Raw genomic sequence first — 27,063 nt, 5'->3', positions numbered from 1 at the left:
AAGTTATCCTGGTAGCTCCAGCGTGGCCGCGGCGACCCTGGTTCTCAGAGATCCTCGCCATGGCGTCGCAAGGCTTCGCCCTTCCACTAAGGAGGGACCTCCTCGCTCAAGGACAGATCCATCACCCGGACCCAGCCTGGCTACGGCTTCACGCCTGGAAATTGAACGCCACATGCTAGGCGGCTACGGATACTCCCCAGAAGTGGTTGACTCCATCCTCGCATCAAGACGCCAATCTACGAATAGGATCTACGAATACACCTTCAGGTCGTTCAGAAGGTGGTGCAAGCGCAAGAACAAAGACTTCATCAAGGTTTCTGTTCCGACGGTGCTCCAGTTCTTACAAGAAGGCTTTCTCCAGGGCCTGCGGCCCAACACTATCAAGAGACAACTGCCAGCCATCACCTCCATCCTGCCCCATAAGGCGGCGGCCAGGATATCCCAACACCCCCATGTCCGTAGATTGCTAAAGGGGGTCGCCAACAAGGCGCCCCCAACCAAACATAGGTTTCCTTCATGGGACCTCCACCAAGTCCTAAAGGCCTTGACCATCTCGCCTTTCGAGCCGCTGAGGGAAGTAGCCCTCAAGTTCCTGACCTTCAAGACGCTGATGCTGACAGCACTGGCATCGGCTAGGCGTGTGTCTGAGATCGGCGCTCTCTCCGTCCGCAAGGAACTGCTAATCATCAGGCCAGACTCCGTTCTCCTGAGACCGGATCCAACTTTTATCCCTAAAGTCAACTCCGTCTTCCACGCCACTCAGGACATCGTCCTCCCCTCCTTCTGTCCTCGGCCTACAACTGACTTGGAGAGGTGTTGGCATACTCTAGATGTTCGCAGGGCCATAAAAGTTTACCTCAAGAGAACGGCCACATTTCGGAAGTCTGAGGCGCTATTTGTCTCCTTTCGACCTAGCTCTCAGGGCAAAAAAGTGTCGGTGTCTACCTTGGCAAGGTGGATCAAGCAGTGCATAGTCCAGTGCTACAGGTCACTCAACCTACAGCCGCCGGGGGACATCACCGCTCACTCGACAAGGAGCGCAGCTACTTCAGCGGCCCTATCCACCAACGCTCCGCTGGCTGAGATTTGCAGGGCAGCCACTTGGAAGTCCCCATCTACCTTTACCAGACATTATAAGCTCGATCTCTTCCAATCGGCAGAGGCGGCCTTTGGCCGGAGGGTGTTACAACAAATAGTGTCAGATCCGCCCTCCGCACCAGCCAGCCCTCCCTAGTATCTGGTCAGCTTTTTTATATCCCAAGATCAGGATGCTCGGCCCCTTCTCTGCTGCTAAATGGAACGTTGGACTTACCTGAGAGACGTCCCTTTACAGCAGAGAAGGTCCGAGCATCCTCCCCACCCTATCTGCCTACTGGCGCGGGTGGGCGGGAGACGAGTTTCTCTAGACCTCAATTATCCTAGGGGGCGTTCGGCTTAAAATCGACTGGGGTTCCTGGGTAGCTCCGCCTGCAAGGGCGGGGGGCCAGGGCCCCGGTCATACCTTTTGTCTCTTTTGTTCCCTACCTGCCTACCAGGAGCCAAGTGGGCGGAGCCACCCAAGATCAGGATGCTCGGACCTTCTCTGCTGTAAAGGGACGTCTCTCAGGTAAGTCCAACGTTCCATTTTTGTACTTTCTGTTTAGAGCAGACTATAGGGTTTGATTGCTTTTCTTTTCAGCTCCTAGCATCTATCTGATTGCCTCTTCTTTTATTTTGATTTTGCAAATTAGGATAAGTGGCAGTGGGGTGCCTAAGGCCTGAAACATATGGGCAAAAAGTGCCAGCTTCTGCCTGTGTTGGGGGGCATGGTTTTTAGACAACGCATGCCGGAACATGGCTGGAAGCTTTGCTGATGTCACGCCAGGCAAGAGGAACCTGGCCAAAAAGAAGTGGACAGCCAGAGTCCACTCTGGCCAGAAGTAGATCATGACTGTGTTAACTGCATGGCCTGCTTCCAGAGCGGCCATAGCCATGGGACCCAACTTGTGCATGAGGAGCCAAATTATTCTGGCTCCTGTTTGCTCTGGTCAAAAGGACTAGAGCGTGGCATCAGTACGGCCTTGGGCCACTTTGTAGGCATGCGTCGTTTGAATGTCGTGCCTCCAAATCATCCAGAACCAGCTTCATTTGGCCCATCTGTTCCGGACCTAAGAGCTTAATTTAAGTGCTGACTTTAGACAAAAAATATACTGCTATACATACATGCTGGTATGGACGAGATGGTTTTGTTTAAATGACCCCACAAATTGTCATAAGAAGCAGAATAATAGAATATTTCCTTTCTTGCAATCTTCTGCCTGTTATATTTTGGTAATATAATGTATTATTCTGCTTGCAAAGGGACTCTTGAGTCTGTCAGACTTTTTGTTGAATTTGAATTTTGTGGCTGGGGATTTAATGAATGCTTGCCAATAGGGTTTGCCATACTGGGACTAGCACAGCTCAAATTTAAGAGGGGAAAATTCAGCAGCACTGTTGGATGTACTGGTAGTCAGCATCTACTCTCTTAATCTCCACCTGACTTTAGAAGAAGAGCAAAATAAATTAAATGCAGTTGATTTATTTTTGCTGCCACTTGGATATTACTTTCAATAAAAGGGCATTTTAAATTTACAATGTTTGTAGGCAAATAATTTGCCAAAATATTGATATATTTATAAATTCTTATAGCTTTAGATCTGATACAATTTCATACTTGCAGGCTGGTACTTTCAAAGACCTGTATGAATGTTAGCAGAGTAACTTGTAAAGTTTTCTTAAATATTTTGGGGACTTTTCACAACCTACATTAGACAATATTGTAAAGAATGTTGTTAGAGCCATAATAGCTGTGTTTTCTTTGGCCGTTTCTCAAATCATTACAATTGGTTTGTTTGAACCTGTCACTTAGATTACTTATAGTTGCTTATATTTTTGTTACTGTGAAAAATTTAACAGTATACCTAATCCAGCATAAAATAAAACTAGCATAAGAATAAGGCATAGCTTGGTAATGAGAAAATAGTGTTTTCTTTTATCACAATCCTAACCATGTTAAATCGTGTATTCAATATATTTCTAGAGAGTGTGTTTACAATTCCATCCTATTTAAATTTTATAACTATCTAACCCAAACAGACCTATCAAAAGGAGCAAATTTATAAGAATTTCAGATGAGACCATATAGGAAAAATGCAACTTAAATGAATTAATCTATTGACTCATTTGGTCTTCATAAGTGTTGGTTCTCACTGATTCCATAGATCTACTCTGACTTGGACTAAGAACTTGATGTAGGCCTGGAACTATGTAAGCTACCTATATACATGTATATGTAAGCTACCATTATACTATGTAAGCTACCTGTATACTATGTAAGTTACCCTATTGCTCCCTTGGGAGTACCATTGAGAGGATATAGGATATTCAGAGCAGAGGGGGAGGTATGCAGCTGGCTGGCTTCCAAAACACTTCCACTGCCTCCTGCTGTGATGGAACATTCTCCGTAAGTGTCAAGGTAGTTCTCTGGATTTTCTGGGTCATGGATCTGCAGGATCCTGTGCCCCCTCATTGCCCCATCACACCAGCAAACAGATCCAAATCTATACAAGCCTTTAAACTAAAGTGGCTCATACACTCACATAATAATACACTCAAAGCATGAAACAGCAGAGGAACATTTTTTAAAGCCACCAGCAATGAAACATTTTTAAAAAAAACATGCCTTTTCACTTCCCAACCTAAGTACTGTTCTCTTGAAGGTATCTGTGTATGATGGTCCTGTAGAAAATATTGGCAATCTGGAGGGCCTAAGGTAACAAAAAAGAATGGGTTTTGAAAGACTTCATGTAGCCCCAGGGCCACACTTTGCTGACTCCTTGGGTGCACATGTAGCTTAACTTCATCTCTAATACTGTAAATAGATTTTACTAGTTTTTACAATATTTAAGAAATCTGCAATATCTGCTTTACCAGAGGTAACAGTGGGACAAGAAAAATAAGGATGTATGTCATGTCTAAAAATACTGTTGTTTTAAATGTTTGAAATATTGCAATGGTGCTACTTGGTCTAAGGACTAGGAATGTTTTCTGCTTAAACACTTCAGAAACCCAGTCCTCTCCTCACCCACCCCAAGCCCCACAGCTCCTCCATACCTCTCTCATTTCCTCTGCTCATCGTTCCTTGGCAGTTTCCCCAGGAAGAAAACCTTTTCAACCATGCACCATTACAAAATTTCATGTAGACCAAATCCAAAAGATGTGTGTCTTCATCTCTAACTCTGACTCTGTTTTCTTCCCACAGCTCCTCCAGTTCACTTTCTCTTTGAATTCTGTGCAAAATGGAGAAAGAGCTGGGAGCAATCTTGGGATGGAAAAAGGCTGCGAGGCAAAGGGTGAAGCCTCCTCCTCCTCCTCCTCTTCCCCTTGCTACTGTCACTCCCACTTCCACAATGTCTCCACTCAAAATACACTACTTTAAAGGAAACTGGGACTTTTGTCACTGTCCATACAATTAAGAATTAGGTGGATGAAACCCAAATAACATCAAAACATCTCAAGGGATAGGATGCTATGGCATAGTTGCCCAGTCCACAAGGTGCTTTAGTTATATCTCTGTCCAGATAAAGGCACCTTGAGCTGGGTTTTTGTTTGTTCTCCACCTAGCAGCATGGATTAAAGAGGCTACAAGAGCCTTATGTGATCTGTACTAACCATGTGTTCCATTGGCACAATGTCAGCAGTCAGTTCTCCCATATTGTTCTATATCTACCTGGATCAGAAGACCTTTCAAACAGCATTAATGATGTTGTTATTGTTGTTGATGCTAATGATATTTCATATCCACCTCTCCTATGGACAGAAGTGGGAAACAACAGATTAAAATACAACAACAGAGGGACACATGAAGTCAGTTTAAAACATGTAACAAGAATTAAAAATCAGTTAAAAGAGCATAACACCATTTAAAAGAGCGTACATATTAACATCAATCAATACATAATTTTAAAATCATCTGGATTGGTTTTCTGGAAGAGATTGGTCTTTAGTGCATTTTTAAACTCAGAGTATCCAGCTGTCAAATCTCCCCACTCAAGGGGTTTCTGGGTGAAATGGATTATCTAGATCCATTTCAATCTGGCTTCAAACCTGGCTATGGATGGAGACAGCTTTGATCACCTTGGTGGATGGCCTATGCAAGGAACTGGACAATATGTCCCTGTTGCTCCTGCTAGACCTCCCATCAGCTTTCAGTATCATTGACTATGGTATCCTTCTGAGATGGGACTCGGGATCACTGGACTTTATCACACAGGAGGCAAGTGTCCTCCTCCCATGATTAAATCACCATTAAATCCTGTTAATAGCGCAATCGGGGGGAAGATTATCATACCCCCATGCACTTCTCCCATTCTTGTCCGATTTGTAAAGAGTAATCGACGAGTCATTTGGTATTAACAGAAACTCCCATTAATACCAAATGATGCCTCTATTACTCTTTACAATCAGGACAAGAATGTGAGAAGCACACAGCGGTGTGATAATCTCTCCCCCCCCCCCCCCCGATCATGCTATTAACAGCATTTAATGGTGATTTCATCATGGGAGGAGGATGCTTCTTCTGGTCTTTCTTGGAGGGACAAACTCAAAAGGTGGTGTTGGAAGACTCCTGTTCAACTCCTGGCTGCTGGCCTCTCGGATCCCACAGGGTTCTGTTTTGTCCCCCACATTATTCAACATCTACACAAAACCACTGCGGAGAGGGGTAATCCAGAGTTTGAAGGTGCTGTGTCACCAGATAACACCCAACTCTATTTCTCCTTTTAATCTGATTCCAAGGAAGCTGTCTCTGTGCTGAATCAGTGTCTGTTCTCAGTAATGGACTGGATGAGGGCAAACAAACTGAAACTTAATCCAGACAAGACAGACATGCTCTTGGTCAGTTATAGGGCAGATTTGGGAATAGGGACTCTTTCTGTGTTAGATGGGGTTACACTTCCCCTTAAATATCAGACTCGCAGCTAGGGTGTGCTTCTGAACCCACCTCTGAGCCTGGATGCTCAGGTTTCAGCAATGGCCAGGAATGTGTTTGCACAGTTAAAACTAATGTTTTAACTGCACCTTTTCCTTGAGATGTATGACCTGGGTTCAGTGACACATGCTTGGATTACATCCCATTTGGACTATTGTAACTCACTTTATGTGGGGCTGTGTTTGGAAACTGTTCAGAAACTTCAGCAGGTTCAAAATACAGCAACCAGACTGCTGATTGGGGCCAGTTATAGGGAACATATACTGTAGCTCCCTTGTTGAAATGGCTTCACTGACTCCCAGTTCGTTTCCAGGCATAGTTCAAAGTGCCAGTCATGACCTATAAAGCCCTACATGTCTGCGGTCCAGACTATTTGAAAAGCCATATCTCATGCCAGAGTTTTAATATCATCAGAGAAATGTTTTCTGTTGGTCTGGCCACCATCACAGGCTCACTTGGTGAGGACATGAGAGAGCGCCTTCTCAGTGGCTGCTCCCATCCTCTGGAACTCCCTCCTCTGGGATGCTAGGCTGGCCCCCTCCCTGCTTTCTTTTTGCTGGCAAGCAAAAACATTCTTATTCAAGCAAGCTTTTTAATGCTTAAGAAGGGAAGGGTTTTGTTTTTTAAAATGAAGATGTATGTTTTATCTGTTTTTAAATTTTATATGGTTTTTAATCTGTTTTATAGTGTTTTAAAGTGGTGTTTTTTTAAAAAAAAAATTGTCTTGTACCTGTTGTAGATGTTTTTAACATGTTATGGAAGTGCCTTGGGTCCCGGCCTGGAAGAAAGGCAGCATATAAATAAAGTAAATAAATAAATATCTTTTGGGAAGTCATTCCATAATTTCAGGGTAGCTGATACCCAGTTGCCAGCCTAGTCCTGGCTGAATTTTGAGGTTACAACTGGCAGACTCTCCCAATCAAGCTACTTTTCCATGCTCTCGACTTAGAATTGCAAATTACTTTTAGAAAAGTGATCTGTAATTCCATTCAAAGGTTTGAGCTCTCAGTCTCATATGCACTCCTGTACTCTGATGGAGCTCCCATGGTGTTTGGAACTGATTTTCATGGGGATCTATTGAGCAAACACATATGAAAGTATTATGTTTTCATCAAAAACATCAGAAAGTACAAAGTTTATAGGTACAGTATTATCTAAAGCAAATGCTGTAATTTCAATATGCTATCTGCAAGTCGGACTGCAAGACTGCAGCAAGACCATCTGACTTCCTTGGCCAATTTTTTTGCAAAATTCTGTAATCACCTTACTACTATTGGGGAAATATATGCTGCACTTATGTGTTCTACTGTTGCTGCTGCTGTAACAGCAGTAGAGGAGGAGGGAGAGAAGAGAGATGATGGATGGTGGCGGCACTTTTGCATCTTTTGTTTCTTTCCATCCCTTTTTCATTTCTGCATATCCTTTCCTGGCTATTATGCAGAGACTGTTGCCTTGGGAAATGAACTAGCCATGGAAACCTACTGTATAATTAAATGATGAGAAGAAAAGATTTTTGTTCCTTAGGAAATGCAGAAAGCTACTAATAGAATCTCAAAGTTAACAAAACATATTTTTTGCCAGCAGAAGTGGAATTCATCTGATTTCTTTGCTGGAAAAATGCCTGTCTCAAAAAATTGTCCTGTAGAGGCCAAAATTAAAATTTAGTACTGCACAAAATTTTTATGTAATGTCATTTCTGATATAAAAAGTGAGATTTTGGAGATTCCAATCACTGCTTCATTTTGCCAGGCTTTGGGTAAATTTGGTGTCCATTGCTCATACAGTTAGACAGAGGTCCGAAGGGCTAGAGATCCCCAGTATAGCTAGGGACAGGCTGGGGGTGGTGGCATTAGGTTCAAATACAGAAGAATCAAGAATCAATAAACAGAGATGTGGTCACAAATAGCCAGGTTTAAGATACTAAATCAATAGGAATGAAAGAGGAGGAGTTTATATTGCTAGTAAGCGTAATGACTTCTTCAACTATCGCTTCTCTGCACTGCATTGAATAGGATGAGATGTGCCTTTAGCTGCTCATTCAAATACCCATTCCAGTTACCTTGTGTCCCAGGAGGAGGAGGGATCAAGGCCTCTAAGGCCCGTTCTAGACGGGCCTTTGCGCCGCCATCATCACGTGCTAGGGGTTGGCCGAGGACCTAGCGTCCATACCGCCCTCACCCCTAGCACGTGACGAGGGAGTAAAAATGGCGGCGCCCTATACACATGGGCGCTGCCATTTTTACGTGCTGGACGCTTAGCGTCCGCACGTCGCCCTTGCCTTACAACGTCATGAGTGCGCTATTTGCGCACTCGTGCGTCGCAAGTGCGATGTGAAAAGAAGCGGCCTTTTGCGGCTTCTTTTTCCGCCATCGGGAAGCCTCCCTGTTTGGAGGCTGAGGCTTCCTGACAGCGGAAATGGAGGCGGTGGCAGAGTGCCCTTCTTGGGTGCTCTGTAATGCGCCTAAGTCTCATGCCCCTCCGTGAGCAATTCGCACATGCCCCTGGTGTTTCCTACCCCACAGTTTGAGAACGACTGGTTGAGTTGCCTTTTTCATGCACCCAGTTGCACACTAGAATCCTGTCTATAATGCTTACCTGTACAGCAGTATAGCTTTACTCAAAGAACTACTGGCTGCTTTAGGAGTGATACTAGCACACCATTCCTTCACAGCTAAAATTATCCTGTTATTTAAGGGCTGTTTATAACTTGGCGTATAATCAAAATATAGTACAAATCAAAAACAAATTAGGCAAGAGTTGCTGTTTTTAATAATCATAATAATTTTTACCATTTCTTTTTTACTTTTTGGGTGTTCCATGCATTCCCCACAGGAATCATTACATTAGCGCTTTGAAGTAGACCAGCATTTTTATTCCAACATTGCAGATGGGACACTGAGTCCGAGAAATGTTGTTTCACCTTGAACATTTAATGTCAGAAGTGACATTTCTATATTATTGATGGGATTTGTCAAGCCCAATTTTATACATTTTCTTAGGAGCTTATCAGATGAACTTTAAAACCGGCTCAAGCATCCCGGGCTGCAGCTGCGATGCGGGATAGGGGTGAGGACTATCACATGCTAAATCGCCATCTAATCACCTCCCGCCATCAGCCCGGGTCCAACCCAGGTCCCAGCCACACTCCACCAGCAATTTTTCTAAGTTGGAAGCTTTCTAGCTTCAAAAAAGTGCTGGCGGAGTGTGGCTGGGATCAAGGCTGATGGCGGTGGCGATTAGGCAGCAATTTAGCATGCAATAATCCCCAGCTCCATCCTGCGTCCCGGGCTGCAGCCCAGGACACTTGAGCTGGTTTTTAAGTTAATGTGATAAGATCCTAATTCTAACACTGCTAAATTTGTTCTTTGCAATTTCCCCTCTGGATTTCAAATTACTATTATTATTATTTCTGTCTGCAAATATATATTTGTGTTAATGTTTCAAACATATATATCTTGGTAAGCGTTTAAAAATACATTTTAACCCATTTTTTTCAAACTGAGGAAAAACCTTTTATGCACAGTTTGTTGTATGCACCATTTCAAATGTACATGTTTTTATGCTAACTTTTCAAATCTTCATATTGCTATGTGTTTTGACATATTTTGAAAAGTCTTCAGGTTTGATTTTTGATTCAAAAAGTGTGCATGTATTGAATTCACATTAAAATGCTACCTGAACAAATTTCTCTCCCATCTCTACAACTGAACCAGTACCAGTGGCTCAGGAAATGTACTATAGCAGCCTTTTAGCAAGATTCTAGTTTTGGGTTTTTTTTTAAAAACAAAACTTTACTTTGTCTCAGCAGGAAGACTAGGAAAATATAATGAGGCTGTACATGTCTTTGTATTCTTCTTGTTCTCTTTGCTGAACATGCTTTGCACTGGAACAGTTGATACTTCAATAACTGTAGAGATCAAATGTATTTACCAGGCTTCTCTTCTCTATCATCTTACAGGTCTTGTAGAAATTTGCCTGATGCATCCCCTCGATGTGGTGAAAACCAGGTAAGGTTCTGCTTGAACAAGTTTTATTGACACTGGAAGGCATCCAAATTGGAAGCTGTCAGAACTCAAAACGCTAGAACTTGTCCTAGTAAGATAACTTCTCCCCTTAATGGCATTTATATTTACTTACTGTTTTTCATAGCAGTTGACAGGCAGAATTTGAATAGCTTGATGCATTTCTGCTCGGAGGTCATCTGGAGGTGCTAAATACTTCTTTATAAAATGTGCTCTTCATGTGACAGCCTGAGATTCTATTCTATTAAAAAAAAGGGAGGAGGAGAACGCAGCGCGGTTAGATTTTCTTTCCAATCATATTTATCATCTGAAGTAATGTTTTAACTTGAAACAAGAAATGTCATATTGCCTTAGAAATAAAATAATATTCATAGTAAATGTGACCTGACACAGCCAGCCATGTTTTCAAAAGTCAGCGAAAATGGGAATTCTTTAAACCTGTATTTGCACATGCCAGTTGGGTGGTTTCACGCTAGCTACCTTTCGGGCATGTCCCAGGACTTCCAAACATACATTTGTGGCTGGGCAAGTACCACCTGCTCAATTAGGCTGTGGGAAAAATCCCACTAACCTAAACATTTCATTTAGCTGCCTAGCCATAATAATAATGTTTTAAGTTAAGGGGATGGGTGTACTTTTGTTGTCAAGTTAAATGTTTTAGATTGTATCCTTAAATAACAAATGTAGTCATGGTTAGAACAGGGGGCTTAACTCGGTCAAACTGGGCAGGGTTGCGGTTTTCCTCTGCATTCTGTATTCTACTTCCTCAGATTCATACTTTCACATGTCTGTGGATGCTGAAATACTGACACATCATCAGCATGTGTGTAAAATCAGAATTTGGAAAAGTTCTTTTTTGGACCATAATTACAGTTTCCATGCTGGCTAGATTATTCAAGGGTGCTGATAATATGTCAGCATCTCTGTGTCCATAAAACTATTATTCTGAGCAATTGAATCTATCTTTGTGTGTTTATATAGTCTTTCCTTTCACTTGTAGCTCATTAAAAAAGTTGTATAATTGCCACTAGAGAGCCAGCCTGGTGTAATGGTGTGAGTGTTGGACTAAGGGCCAAAACAGACAGCCCAGAAGGAGTGGTGCGAGGCTGGTCTTGCACCGATTGCGCCAGGACCACTGCAACTGCACTTGACCCGTTCCCAGTCTGGGCTACCACTGTGGTCCTAAACTAGGCTGTCAGAAGGAGTAGACTATATCTGTGCCTTCTTGGCCTGGTTCTTTCCGGATGACACAGCCTCCGTACGGCTTCAGGCCATGTTCGGGGTGTGTGCATCATCTGAATGCTGTGCCCCCAATACGGCCTGAAGCTGCATCATTTGACACATGTGTTTGGGGCCTAAGATATTGGGAGACCAGTTTTAACTAGTTCAAATCCCTATCTGGCCATGGAAACTTACTCTGGGCAAGTCACAGCCTCAGAGGAAGGCAAGGGAAAATGCTCTCTGAACAAATTCTGCTAAGAAAACCCTGTGATAGACTTAGGGTCATTAATGCCTTGAAGACACATTTAAAAACAAAACAAAAAAAAAAAACAAAAAAAAACCCCAGCAGATTTGCCATTATTACCTGGGAATGTATGGTAGGAAGTAATGTCCTGTCTAATCCAGCTCGTTTCTGGTCACAGTGCTAGGCTGGGAGTAAAATGTTTCAAGCAATGGAAGGGAAAGATGGCTGATCCTTTTTTGTGTCCCACCGGTAAGGTAAATACACTGTGTGAGGATGTGGGAGAGGACCTCCTCAGCTGTAGTATCCCAGTTGTAAAACGTGCTCCTCTTGGAGGCCTGATTGACACTGCTGGCTTCATTTAAGCACCAGGTAAACAATGGCTGTTTATTAAAGCCTTTGGGGTCTAAGTCTTTTACTCTAAAATGTTTATGCACATGGTTTTAAGCTGTCTTAACCTATTTAATTGTTTAACATATTTAATGTGTTTTAATTCATTTAAATTATTTTACTGGTTTAAATTGTTTCAATCTGTTTATATTGATGTTTTTCATGCACTGCCCTGAGATCTCATGCTATAGGGTGGGATATAAATATTTTAATAAATTAAATTAGAATCATAGAATTATAGAATCATAGAGTTGGAAGAGACCTCAAGGGCCATCCAGTCCAACCCCCTGCCATGCAGGAAATCCAAATCAAAGCATCCCCAACAGATGGCCATCCAGCCTCTGCTTAAAGACCTCCAAGGAAGGAGACTCCACTACACTCCGAGGGAGTGTGTTCCACTGTCAGACAGCCCTTACTGTCAGGAAATTCTTCCTAATGTTGAGGTGGAATCTCTTTTCCTGCAGCTTGCATCCATTGTTCCGGGTCCTGTTCTCTGGAGCAGCATAAAACAAGCTTGCTCCCTCCTCAATATGACTTCCTTTCAAATATTTAAACAGGGCTATCATATCACCTCTTAACCTTCTTTTCTCCAGGCTAAACATACCCAGCTCCCTGAGTCGTTCCTCATAGGGCATGGTTTCCAGACCTTTCACCATTTTAGTCGCCCTCCTCTGGACACGCTCCAGTTTCTCAATGTCCTTTTTGAATTGTGGTGCCCAGAACTGGACACAATATTCCAGGTGGGGCCTGACCAGAGCAGAATACAGTGGCACTATTACTTCTCTTGATCTAGACACTATACTTTTATTGATGCAGCCTAAAATTGCATTGGCCTTTTTAGCTGCCGGCATCACACTGTTCACTCATGTTCAACTTGTGGTCTACTTGGACTCCCAGATCCCTTTCACATGTAGTTTCATTCAGCCAGGTGTCAACCATCCTATATCTATGCATTTTATTTTTCCACCCTAAGTGCAGTACCTTACATTTCTCCGTGTTGAATTTCATTTTGTTAACTTTGGTCCAGCTTTCAAGTCTATTCAGATCATTTTGAATTTTGATCCTGTCCTCTAGAGTATTAGCTATTCCTCCTAATTTGGTGTCATCTGCAAATTTGAGAAGTATGGTCCCAATCCTGTCATCCAGGTCATTGATAAAGATGTTGAATAACACTGGCCCCAGGACAGAGCCCTGTGGGACCCCACTGGTCACTTCTCTCCAGGATGAAAAAGAGCCATTGTTGAGCACCCTTTGGGTTCGGCCGGTCAACCAGTTACAAATCCATGTAACAGTTACCTTGTCTATCCCACATTCCACTAGTTTGTTTGCAAGAATGTCATGGGAAACTTTGTCAAAGGCCTTACTGAAATCAAGATACACTACATCCACAGCATTCCCCTCATCTACCAAGCCTGTAATTTTATCAAAGACAGAGATTAAATTAAAGTAAAAGATTAAATTAAATTAAATTAACTGAAAAATAAACAAAAAGGAAGATTTTTCTTCCCTCATCCACACACAACATGTAAGTTTTTTAAAAAGATCCCTACATCATAATTTATGTGAATGAAGCATAGTATGTGAATCCATACATATTTAACTCCTCCCTTCCCCCATCTTATCAGGTTTTTGGTTAAAATATTGTCTGGTCAGTGCCACCCTTTAAATGTTGATCCAACAGAGTAAACTTAGAAGTCCTACTTTTGTGATATTTCTGAGCCTGGAAAAATTACTTTTCAGATAGCAGCTCCCAGCCAGCATGGCCAACTGGGACGCTGGGAACTATTACTTTTCCAAGCTCTGAAACTGAAATGGCTCAAGGAAATAACATGACAATCAACAGCCATCAGCATCTGAAACCTTGACAACAAACCAGGACAAATACATTTAATAATAATATATTTTTTTGTAAATGTTTGTATGGGATTACATGTGATTTCTGTTCTTCTTTTGCATTATGTTTCTTTCTACAAATATTTGTTCAATCAAGTTTTGCTGGCGTTATATTTCCTAAAGATGTAATCTCGGTGTGATCTGAGTGAGTATTTTCAGTTTGCCTCAGCTGTTTGGGGTGCTTTTCAAGCAAAGAAAAGCAATATTTTTATTTATTTATTTATTTATTTATTTATTTATTTATTTATTTTAAAATATAAGTTATATAGATACCTGTACATCAAATCTAGAAAAAGGAGAAAAAGAAGCACAAATTAAGACATAAAGAATAAAGATTAGAGAACAACAAATAAAATGAAAAATATAACTTCTGTTCTTCCTTTTTGTGGTTATATAACAGTTTGGTCATACCAAGGCTCTCTAAGGCTCAGGATATCCTATGAAACAGCTGGTCCAAGTTGTTTACAGGTCAGTCTTCAGTTCAGGAGGCAGGGTTATCCAGAGGAGTTGTCAGATGTCCAGGCAGAGTTCAAGGCAAACAGGGAATCAGTCATGGAACATGGCACCAGGGTAGCTTTCGCCTAAGGAAAAAGTTGGTTATGTTATTTATTTATTTATTGCACTTATAGCCTGCCTTTCTCCCAAAATGAGATCCAAGGCAGCTTACAATAATTTTAAAAAGATCCAACTAAAACAATAATTTACAAAAGTTAAAAAGAAATTAAACATCAACATTATTAAAAATATGATTAAAACAGCTACAACACTAAAAAAATATTTAAAACATAAAAGACTGAAATACCACATACCACTTCACACACTGCAGCTCCATAGTTAATTCGAAAGCCTGCCTGAATAACAAAAAAGACAGGAAGGAGGGAGCCACCAAACCTCCTGTGGAAGGGAGTTCCACAGCCATGGAGAAGGCTCTCTCCTGAGTCCTCACAAACGGTGCCTGCAAGGTTGGTGAAACTGTGAGAAAGCTCTTCCCTGCAGATTTCAATGCACACTCTGGTTCATATAAGGCGATAATGGTTTTCAAATAGTCTGGCCCCAAGCCATGTAGGGCTTTAAAGGTCTAAAAGAGCACTTTAAATTCTGCCTGGAAATGGACCAGTAACCAATGCAGCTGTTTCAGGGATGGATCATATGATCCCTGTCAAAACTGCTGGGGGGGGGGCTCTTGTGCCTTGGCCTGCTATTTCCCCCCTTTGGTCCCACTTTGCAGCCTTCCTCTTGTGCCTTGGAGGTAAAAAGGGGGAGAAATGCTAATGAATGAATGAATCAACAGCCTGGCTGCAGCATCTTGAACCTTCTGAAGTTTTCTGACAGTTTTTAAAAGCAGCCCCAGATAGAGCACATCACAGTAGTCCAAATGGAATGCAATCAAGGTACATGTCACTGTAGCCAGGTCTGATTTCTCAAAGAATGGGTGCCGCTGGCTCACTATTTTTATTTGTGCAAATGCACTTCAGGGCACAGCCAAAACTTGGGCACCCAGGTTTAGCCCCAAGTCCAGATCTTATTCCATTAACAAATAAGCTGGTTTACCTCTTCCAGCTTGAATTCAGGATCTGGAATGCCCTGGATGTTATCATACATAAATCGCTGCTTATCTAACCAGGCTGCCGCCACCTGGATCCATCCTGGGTCAAAGCCTTGCTCAGCCGGCCAATTTTTGAAGTCAGAAGCTCCCAAAAAAGTGTTGGCTGAGTGAGGCTTCAACCTGGGTTGCATCCAGGCGGTATACCAGCTAGATAGGCGGTGATTTAGGTATGATAAGCTCCATGAGCACACCCAAACTGTGAGCCTGAGATTTCCGGGGGGTTGTAACCCATCTGCCGCAGGCCTAATCCCTGATCATCCCTCCAACATACATACTAAAATCACCTCTGTCTTGAGTGGATTAAGTATCAGTTATTTATTTATTTATTTATTTAGGTATTTATATCCCGCCCTTCAGCCCTAATGGCTCTCAGGGCGGCTTACAATATTATTTTTAATCAGACAGTTCCCTGCCCTCAAGCTTACAATCTACAATATGTTCACTCTCATCTACTGGTTCACCCTCATTCTTTGGGCATTGGTTTAGTGAAGAAACAGCTTCCTTGGAATCAGATGGAAAGGAGAAATAGATTTATATATCATCAACATATTGATTAAAAGATTGAAGCCAAATCTTGCATGGCTCCCCTGCCTTCATCTAGTTATTGTCTGTTTACAGCCACTCTTACCAATTTTGAAGAAATAAAGTCTCCATTTTTGCACAATATAATCGTCTTACTAAATTCAGTTCAATTCAGTTTAATTCAATCTTCTAATGGGTAAAATCCAAGCCATCCATAAAATGTAAATTACATGATTTCAATGTTTTGTTATACCCTTTTACTTACATCAATCACTAATTTTGAACATTAACTCTAATCTTGTAGGGTACTTCGCTTACTCAGCTCTTGTTTACTAAAAGAAAGCAGCTTAACAATGTTTCAATTCCATCACTTTAACCAAAATAATTTTTTATGTTAATAGTGCCAAGGTTTTATTAGAGTTTTTTAAAAAGCAGACCTGCTATGCTGCTTTTCACAGCGTGGGGATGAATGTAGCTTCCTTGGTTCCACCATGTTCATTCCACATTCAACCACCTCAAAGGGCAGTTTACTCAAGAATAACAAGGATTTCAGACCCATGTGGGCAATCCCCTTGCTTTTCCTTTAATCCAGGGAAAATTCCACTGATATGAGGTCCCTCTGACCAACACTTTCAATAATTTTCCCTGCCCAGAAGTCCTGCAAACAAAAGCAATATTATTAGGTTCAGTCAGTAACTTTCAAATGTTAAATCCATTTTATAGAATTTTTTATAGAAAAAATGAATTACGATTTGTTAAACAGAGTTATCTTCTCATTCATATTCTCCTGTGTTTTGAAATGTTCATTGGATAGAGATAGGGACCAACGAGCAAGAAACTATTTTCTTGCAGGAAAAGCACTTTCTTGTAAAAGGTATGAAGTACTAACACTATTAGCCTGAAGTTCTATAGGGACTTTCAGGACACAGGATTCTGTCTAGTTCTTCATTCAGAGGAGGTAGTTTTGTTTGAGGTGTTCAGTATTTGGGAATTCTCATTTCATTACCCAACTAATGTGCCATTGGAATGTGCAAATTCTTACTTACGCTACCTATAAAGTTGTGATTCATAATTATCATTTGTAAAAATTTTAGGTCTCTTCTCAAAAACAGAGCTTGGAATTAATAGTAATGTGTTACTTTGCAACATAGCCATATCCTTTTCTATATTTTTTTGTTAAAATTAACTTAGGTATAGAAAGTAATGATTATTATTACCCATAAAATACTCTTTCTAGGGCCTGTTGGCAGCCATTTGTAAAGCCTTTTGTGGGTGAAGAAATAAGAACAATAAAAATGTCCTAGTAATATACAGCTAACACATTACTTGCAAATAAAAGGCAAAGGCCAAAATCCTACATTGGAGTTGTACAGCACAAAACACTATGGAGATTATCACATGGAGAAAAAGACTTGAAAAAGATTTGGAATTGTGAACTCAAAAGCAGGAATTAACAGACATAAAATTACCACTGCTGCTGCCAGGCAACTAGAACCAGGTCGCTTTGCAAAAACAGAAAGCTCACTATACATTCTTGTGCAGTAATTCTGCATGCAAAACTCTGTTTCCACTGCATTGAACTGAATATGGAAGTTCTGCATCTAACAAAAATATCCAACTGCTTCTGCAGAAGACATTACACATGCTCAGGACACTAACAGGGTTCCATCCAAAAACACATATGAGGAAAAAAACAAATATATATTTTAACAGAAATTTGTATCTTGAGTAAAGAAAAACTGCAAATTAGTATAGAAATCAGATGAAAGGGGCTGATGAATAAAAGTATGTGAAAGTAATGCCATCTAAGAATATACTGATCCATCCCTCCCTGCCTGGAGATATTCATGTTGAATAAATTTACAGATTTATGTCTTCTAAACTAGTGTGCTGGCACAGTATATTGGTGCCAAGCTGGGTTGCGTTTTCCTTTCATTTTACTTTTTACTTAAATATTTATATTCTACTTTACATCTTAGGCTCTAAAGATCCAACTCTTTGGAAGGCTGCTCCTCAAATTCCTTGTGGCTGCTGCTGACATGACAACTAAATATGTGGTTAGAATATTCACATACGTAGACAAGGTCCTGTAGATATAAACACAGAATGCTGAAGGAAGGAAACAGACTAGTGTAAACTTCTTCCAGAAGAGCTAATATTTGTGCTGGTAGAGCAGACACTTTGTGCAGTACCCAATACCCTCTGCAGAACTTCCATTGACAGAAGAGCAGAATTCAGTGGAATTGAGAACAGTTATCTTCCCTTCCCATGCAGCACTTTATGCACTCCCAAAACCTGCTCAGAAGGCTGGGAGATCTTCTGAAGGAATCAGTTTTTGGGTGGTTCCAAGGGCTGCAAGGGAAAGGGAGAAGAATGAGATCTGTCACATACCAACATACTGTTTGGTTTTAGGCTGAGTTCAACCTTGGCACATTCTGCTCTCCCTGAAGCCCTGGAGAGACCCTGCCATTCAGGCTGCATACACACTGCAGAAATAATCCAGTTTGACACTACTTTAACTCCCATGGCTCAATGGTATGGAATTCTGGGATTTGTAGTTTTGTGAGACATTAGCCTTTTCTGTCAGAGAGCTCTGGTGCCACACAAACTACAAGTTCCAGCAATCCAAAATTATGAATGGAAGTATAGTATGAGGATTAAAATTTAAGGAGAAGAGAGGGACACCATAGCAAAGTAATTTTAGCCAGCTGGTAGAACATCCAACTTGGTATTGTTCAGCCACATCACATAAAGCATGGTCAAACATTCCCAAATTTGGGGGGTTTGAATGTCTCGTTATTGTCAAGGTTTCACAGCTTGCTACTGCCTATTACCTAAAACAACACTCTAGGTCAAAAATGTCTTGGATTTACTGAATGTATTGTGTGGCAAAGGTCCATTCGTATTGAAAGATTAAGCTTACGTTCTCTACTGACTATTCTTTTCCTGTTTATTCTTGTGTCCTAATTTCTGGTGTTTTGGACTTATTAGAGCTACTCTGTTTCCTACATGTGTTTCTGATCTCTTTCCAGCTGTTGTTTAGTAAGTCCTTCTTTCCTTTTATATCATTAATTTCTCTTTGATACCTTGCATTTTTCCCATTAAGTAAGCACCACTGAATTCTATTCTAAACCTATGGTAAAGTTTAAAATAATTCAAGTTAAAGATAATTATTTCTGAGATTTCTTTTTTAACCTTACTTACATGCACAATAATATTTCATTTTGTTGATTTAATTAAATGCAGTTTTTATATTTTATATAAAATATGGGTAATTCATCATCCTTGCATTAAATTTGAAGTCTTTTTACTATTATTGGTCTTTATTGAGTGCCTTTATACTCCATTTCTTAGTAGTTGTTCTGGTTTTAACACTCAATGTAGGGCTTGAAAATACATTCGTATGGAAATCTACTCAGAATCCGAGTACTGTAGAGATCTCATCACTCCTATCCTTGCATTAAAATGTGATAGCATATTTGGAACTGCCTATTTGTATGGGGAAATTGTATTTCAAAAAACTGTGGGCAAGCTTGTTTGTTTGTTTTTTTGAAATATAAACTTTTGTTAACCTAAGACAGGTGGCATATTTAGAGAAACAACACATAAAACTTGCTTTGAATTTTCTGAAGTACAGTTGGCCTTTTGTAGCCATAGACTCTTTATATGTGGATTCAAGCATAAACATTTGATGATATTTTAAATATATATAAATACCCAAAAGTAAACCTTATTTTTGCCATTTTATATAAGGGACACCATTTTACTATGCTATTGTATATAATGAGACTTGAGTATCCATGCATTTTGGTATCCAAAGGCAGTCCTAGAACCAAACCCCAGTGAATACCAAGGACCCACTGTATGCAGAAAGGATAAGTAAAAACAAATATGTGAAATATAAAAAGAAAGGTGGTTTCATGGTCTCTTCCATTATAAGATTTTGGGATGGGATTTTTTCACAACCAATTAGTGAAAGATATGCAAATAGGTCTTGGCCTTGGAATGGCTCAAATGCATTCACATATGAAAGAGATTTAGTTTTTGTAATCTTCTCAATATTTGCCATACAAGCTACAGGTTGATGATCATTCTAGTATTCAGTCATGTATGACTTAGGAAAAAAAACTGTGATAGTGGAAAAATCATAAATGGAAAAGCTGTTGATGTGAGACTGAGAACCAGAGGAATTTGAGTGCAATGGTGACTGAGGAATAACAATTCCTTCAAATGTATGTATTTTTCTCCTTTCTTTAGACAATTGTTTTTATTATATTTAAGCATTGCTATACAATAATTTTAATAACGTAGAATAAAGTCCACTGTTATTCATTATATTTTAACATTAATAACTTTGGCCTACATCCAGTATCAGACAAGAAAATGTCTGGTAACACCATAGAAATCTTCTCTCTTCCCTCCATTCTCGCTCCCTCCCTCCCGTTTACCCTACATACTTCTCCAATCCCTGAAAACGTGCTATGGGGGGGGGGAGTTTCTGGGTTTGGGGGGGGTACGCCGGTGGCTGCAAGAAGAAGCAGGGATTGCAACCCTCAATCCATTTTGCTTTAACTATTTTTATTATACACTATTAATATATTTGGGAGAAAGAAATTGGCAGCATGAACTTTTGTAGGCTTCAGTCTACTTCCTCAATGCAACTGTGGAAGTAGACTGAAGTTTCCGAAAGCTCATGCTGCCATTTTCTTTCTTTCAGTTAGTCTTAAAGGTGCTACAAGATCTCTCTACATACTGATTCTACAGACTAACATGGCTATATCTTTGAATTATATTAATATATTTGTTTTTGTTTCAAAAGGGCACCCTGGAAGTTCTTATAAATAGCATTCTACCATTATCATAATATTAACAGGCATCTAGTCAATAATTATGATTTTGTTATATTTTAACATGAATAACATTGTTCTTGCTGTACAGTGTTATCCAGTATCCACCAGTGATCCCTTACTGAGCTGACCAAAATGCACATTACACCTGTTGCAAGCTTTTGAAGCTCCACTGGCTTCTTCATCAGGCAAAGGTGTTAAAGATTATACAAGAGAAAGAAAGAGGGAAAATTGACAATGTCAGTTATAGCCCAGCATTTGGTCAAGCTGTTGCTGATGTTCCCAATTCAGATGATATTAATGCAGGTGGGCCCCTTCTCCTTCTGGCTACCTGGGTACTGGGAGATTCAGTCCAGGAAATAAACTTTAAATTCTATTAGCAAGACGTAGATAGGATATCTACCTGCTTTGGTCATGCCCCACCTGGAATATTGTGTCCAGTTCTGGGCACCACAATTCAAAAAGGACATTGAGAAACTGGGGCGTGTCCAAAGGAGGGCAACTAAAATGGTGAAGGGTCTGGAAATCATGCCCTATGAGGAACGATTTAGGGAGAAGGGGATGTTTAGCCTGGAGAAGAGAAGGTTAACAGGTGATATGATAGCTCTGTTTAAATATTTGAAGGAATGTCATATTGAGGAGAGAGCAAGCTTGTTTTTTACTGCTCCAGAGAACAGGACCCGGAGCAATGGATGCAAGCTACAAGAAAAGAGATTCCACCTCAACATTGGGAGGAACTTCCTGACAGTAAGGGATGTCCGACAGTGGAACACACTCCCTCGGAGTGTAGTGGAGTCTCCTTCCTTGGAGGTCTTTAAGCAGAGACTGGATGGTCATCTGTCAGGGATGCTTTGATTTGGATTTCCTGCATGGCAGAGGGTTGGACTGGATGGCCCTTGCGGTCTCTTCCAACTGTATGGTTCTATGATTCTACATACTGCCAACATGGTTAACCCTAGAATTGTTATTGCTGTACATATTATTAATATATTTTTTCATTTTTGGTAACACCATCCTTTAATCTCTGCTGAAAGGTGGCATTTAATCCTTTTAAACAAACATCTAAATTCTTTGAGAATAAAGTGTCTACATTTTATTTCTGCTATTTTCAAATATTATTTAATCCTACGATATCGGCACAATGCCTGTGGCAAAGGAGATACCATTGGTGATTTTTTGAGGAACCTAAAGTTTCCTTCCATAATCCTCATTGACAATTACATATTTAAAAAGCACATACCAGTTCCATGTGTTTGCTCGCCCTTCTGCACTATCTCTGCTATGATAGAAATGGAAGTTGCTTAAAATATGGGATGTATTTCCTTGCAGTGGAAAAAGCTGCAGTTGATTAAATCTGTTTTTATGCTGCAGTTACCAGAAAGGGCTTCAGAAAGTTGCAGGCTTCATTGTGGAAACTGCAGTTTTTCAAAAACTTTGTTTTTAAAATACTGCCTTTCATAATATAGCACTACACTTTTGTACTGTGTACAGTATGTGGTGTGATAATGTTGAGTGTCCCCTCATACAGCATCTCTCATGGGAAGAACAATTGTTGGCTTTTCCCCATGTTCTTTGCTGATTATTAATCTCCAGAAAAAGCAATGAACACAAGGAAGCACTGCACACAGGGAGCTAGAACTGGCTCCTTTAGAAATGGGTTATGTTCCACTCAGCATTCTACCTTCAACAATTCTATCAGTAATTTATTCTTAGGAGCTGCCTAAATACAGTAAATGCACCAGATCTCATCTGACCCTGGAAAATAAGTAGAGTCAGCACTGGTTAGTACTTGGATGGGGAACCACCAACAAACACTGGGTACTGTAGACTGTGGCGCGTTACAGAACACCCATTTGGGGCAGCCTGTATCCGGCCCTTTGCCCGCCGGATCGGGGCCTCAGCTGCCACAACGACAGCCTCTGAGGCCCCGATCCACCGCTTTCCAGGCTGTGGGGAAGCGGAAAAAGGCCGCTTCCCCACAGCCTGGAAAGGGGTGTCCTTGGGGCTTCAAGCCCCAAGGACACCCGGCGGCGGCGGGGAGGAGGAGAAAGGGGCCGCTTGGCTCCTTTCTGCTCTGCGTCACTGGTGCAGCCATGTAAAGGCTGCGCCCAGCGACGCAAAGGTGGAAGGAGCTCCGAAACGGAGCTCCTTTCGGGACCGCGGAAAGAGTGCCCCAGGCACCCTCACGCAGCCCCAGTACGTCACTTCCGCGCCGCCCCGTTTGGAGGCGGTGTGGTCGTGACATAGCTATGGTGGCCCCTGTGTGGAACGGGCACTGCCATTTTGTACGGATCCAGTCTGTACTAGGGTTAGGGGCGTCAGGAAGTGACGCCCCTTCCTAACCCTTGTACGTCCTGGGGACGTACTTTGTGCGCGTATGTAACGTGCCTATATTTCAGAGGAAGAAACTGGCCAAACCATCTCTGAGTATTCCTTGCCTGAGAAGACTCTAGGAAATTCATGGGGTCAACATACGTTGACAGGCAACTTGAAGGCATATATACACACAAAGTAGTGGGATCTGTGCAGGACCAATGGTTAGGATCTGATTGTGTCAAAGCACTCACATAAGAGATCATAGCATGACCGGTTTGACATTTTCACCACTTCTGTAAATTGAGGACCCCCTTTGCATAAGTGAAAGTTGCATTTTCACAATGACAATCATTGCATGCACAACAGCAAGTTATTGTTGTTGTTCTTTCTATCCTGCCTTTCTTCAAGGCTTCAGGCAGCATACAACATGTTAAAATCCAAACACAATTATAAACACATAAACCCACAGTTAAAATACGACACTATAAAATCATTAAAACACACTCATAAGAATACACATACAATTAAAAAGTCATTATTTAATATTGACTGGGTAGGCCTGCTGGAAGCGATTTGTCTTTAATGCTGTTTTAAAAGCAGTCAGCATTTTCAACTCCTGTATCTCCTCCAGCAGGTCATTCCACAGTCTGGGGGGCAGCAGACGAAAAGGTCCTCTGGGAAACCATTGCCAGTCTAGTCCTGGCCAGTTGGAACAAATGTTTCCCAGAGGACCTGAGTATACAAGGTGGATTATATGGGAGAAGGTGGCCCTGTAGATAATTTGGACCCAAACCATGTAGGGCTTTAATAACCAATACTTTGTACTTTGCCCAGAAACTAATTGGCAGTCAGTGGAGTTATTTTAAGATCACTGTGATGTGGTCATTCCTGTGGTCAGTCTGGCTGCCATATTCTACATGAGTTGGAGTTTCCAGACTTGGTACAAATGTAGCCCAATGTAGAGTGCATTGCAGAAGTCCAGCCTTTAGGCACGTGCACTACTATCTTTACGTCCTCCATTTCTAGGAACTAGTGCAGGTGGCATATCAGTCAAAGCTGATAACAGGCACCCGGCACCTCTGACCGTTGCATCTAAATGAGCTGATATTTGGAGGGATGGATCCAGGAGCACTTCTAAAATGCAATCGCAGTCTTTCAGAGGGAGTGTGACCCCATCCAAGTAGTGGCAATCTAGTGTTATTACACCATCATTCAACAGCATCTCAGTCATGTTGCCTCCAGGCACAGATATGAAACTCCAAAGAGCTGTAATGACAATGGGTATCTTTATTGTCCAAATGGAATATGGCTGGGCAGGGAAAATAGGAACCAGGCAGATGATATATAAACAGTTCAGGATGGTGTGTGTGTGTGGGAGGGGGGGTATGACTGTAAATCCACCTAGGTCAGCCTTGAATGTTTGCCTGTTATTCTTTCTCTAAGACTGTCTATCCATTAGTTTGCTTCATCTGTCTTAGAGACTCGACAGATCAGCACTTTGTGCCAGCCTGTGGGTGGGGCTAGGTCACAGTGTCTGCACGCTGTGTGTTCTAACCCCACCCCAGGGCCTAATTTTGGCACGTGTGGGTCTACACGGCGCACGCCATGATGATGCCCCTCTGGTGCTGCATCCACATGATGCAGCACCAAAGAGACGTCATAAAGCTGTGCCACCGTAACTATGGCACCCTTTGGAGGGTGCAAAAAGGAGTTGCTTTCCGCGGCTCCTTTTTGTGCTCTCTGGAGGCCGGATCAGGGCTGTGGCATGAGGTTGCTGCAGCCCCAATCTGGCCAGTAAAGGGGTTGCTGCAGACTGCCCAAAGGGGCAGTCTGTATAGCCCCTTTGTCTGCTTATCTGCTGTTAGGTTTTGGAATAATTACTTTTTTGAGTTATAAGTCCCATAATAGCTTGGCCAGTGCAACAGTCATATGATTTGGGATATATTTGTGATGTAGTCTAGAAAAGTAAATGTCTCAAACTCTGGGTTCTCTTTCAAGGCTGCCAGAGTCCCAATTTACTTGCCATTCATTCAGTCTGATGTCATCTGCCTGGTTTCCATTTGTTAGTTTCCATGCTGGCATTCATGTGGTTCTGCTTTTGTGTTCCACTTAATTCCTAGTCCTTCCAGGACATGTATATCCCATGTGCTCCAGCACCAGAGCTTGGAAACATTACTTGTTTGAGTAACTGGGGATGCAGGCTAGGGATTCTGGCAGTTGTAGTCCAGAAACTAACTTTTCCAAGCTGTGGGGGATATCTTTGGCTCAATGTGGCCAATAGGCCCCTCTCATTCTCTTGCCCCTCTTCTGTACACAAATCTGCTGGCTGTGTATTGTTAAGTTAATAGGTCCTCCCTGAAAACCCTAGAGAGAGAAAATAAAAAGATGTGGTGCTGATATTGAGATACTAGATATTAACAGTAGAATCAGCAACAGAGGAGGAATATTACTTTCTTTGAGTAGAAAAAGTGGGGATGTTCAGCTTCCAGCAAAAATGCATTATTTGACCGTGGCAAAGAGGTGAAGTTTGTCTCCATCAGTAGTCCTTTCAGGGTATCTCATATAGTTTTGTTGATTGATTTAATCAGATTTGTACTCCACCTTTTATTTAAAAAAAATGGGATTCAAGTCCCATTTGTTTTTCCTATGATTTTTTTAATCTTGTGTGTTTCAACAGATCAAGTGTAGGTAATATTTTATGAAGGAAAACCCAGAACATAATTTCAGATACCACACTTGTGAGCATCTAATTTTAAAGCCATCCTACTTTAGGCTTCTAACAGTTAACTCAGATTGAAAACAATTGTAGCATAAAAAGTGTTTATCCCATTTAAAAATATACAACTTCTATAGTTTGACAATGTGACAAACTTTTTATTAGTTTCTTCTAGTAGCTGTTCAGAGTTTGCTACATCAATTACTAATTTTTTCCAAAATGCATGCTTTCTGTCATATTTTTCTTCCTTCTATGTAGTTTCATATGCTTCTTTTTTCCAACAAGGTTTTGGAATGAAGAAATATACATGTAAATGAGGGGTTGTTTTGTAGAAAAAAATCCATTCCAGTCTACATATGAATATGATATGTGTGTGTGTGTCTTTTAAATCCTGCATAACAGGAAATCAGAAAATCAGAAAATGGAAAGAGATAGTGGAAAATACTGTGGTTTATATTTACAAGAAAAAAATACATGTTTAAAAATGGAGATGGGGTAGGGAAAAAATCAGATGTTGGGAGCTAAAGAAGAACAGTTGGAATAAAAAGGAGCAAGCATTTTTTTAAAAAAATATTGTTATGTATACATTTTAAAAATATTATTTAAAATAAGGATGAAGCAGCTGGGAAAGGTTAAATGGGATGAAGTTGGAGACATCTATAGTGCACACAAGATGTTTCAAAACATTTTAACAGAGAGACTGGGTGGGTTATTAACAGATGTTAATGATTTGTCAGTGGTATAAAACATTAAGTCACAATCAGGATAGACTGTGGTCATGCCTAGTTTCTTACTCATGGACAAAAATTCAGGGTTAGACCACTGTCATGCCTGATTTCTAACTAGTGACGGAACATGTCTGAATTAAGTAACCAAGGAACCACTTTGTTTTAAAGATAATATAAAGCTCCCTATATTTAACTTTTTTCCATGCATCTAAACTTAATGTGAGATAATTTATGGGTACAGCCTCTGTTTAACATATCCCTGAAAAGGAGGAATGGCCTACCTCTTTACATGTGTGTGTGTGTGTGTGTGTGTGTTTCAGTTCACTGGCGATTAGAAATTACTCATACAAAAGAGAGCCGCAAATGCTTGAAGAGCTGTGTATCTGTACTGCTGCCAATAATTCTCATAAAAGTTGGCCATTAATGCTGTATTTAAATAAGGCCCTAAAAATAACTGTATTAAGCTAATGGTTGCCAAATCAATCCTGTAAATAAATAAAAAGTCAGATAATATCTCACTTTATGAGCTTTCTGCGTGTTTTTGCTAGCAG

General features: G+C 41.0%; 1 protein-coding gene across 1 annotated transcript in view; it reads left to right on the top strand.

Annotated features, from left to right (window-relative positions):
• The window catches only part of SLC25A21 (solute carrier family 25 member 21), a 355,660-nt gene that overhangs the window by 198,867 nt on the left and 129,730 nt on the right, over positions 1-27,063 (top strand). Inside the window, exon 2 of the mRNA XM_089523558.1 lies at positions 9,969-10,017. Within this exon, the coding sequence (XP_089379684.1) occupies positions 9,969-10,017 (49 nt within the window). The remainder of the gene's footprint in view (positions 1-9,968; positions 10,018-27,063) is intronic.

Source organism: Sceloporus occidentalis, unplaced genomic scaffold (genome assembly GCF_023333645.1).
Source record: "Sceloporus occidentalis isolate IW3139 unplaced genomic scaffold, rSceOcc1.0.p SCAF_4, whole genome shotgun sequence".
Classification (NCBI taxonomy): Eukaryota; Metazoa; Chordata; class Lepidosauria; order Squamata; family Phrynosomatidae; genus Sceloporus; species Sceloporus occidentalis.
Note: the sequence above shows the minus strand (reverse complement) of the source record. Positions and strands in the feature narration are given on the sequence as shown.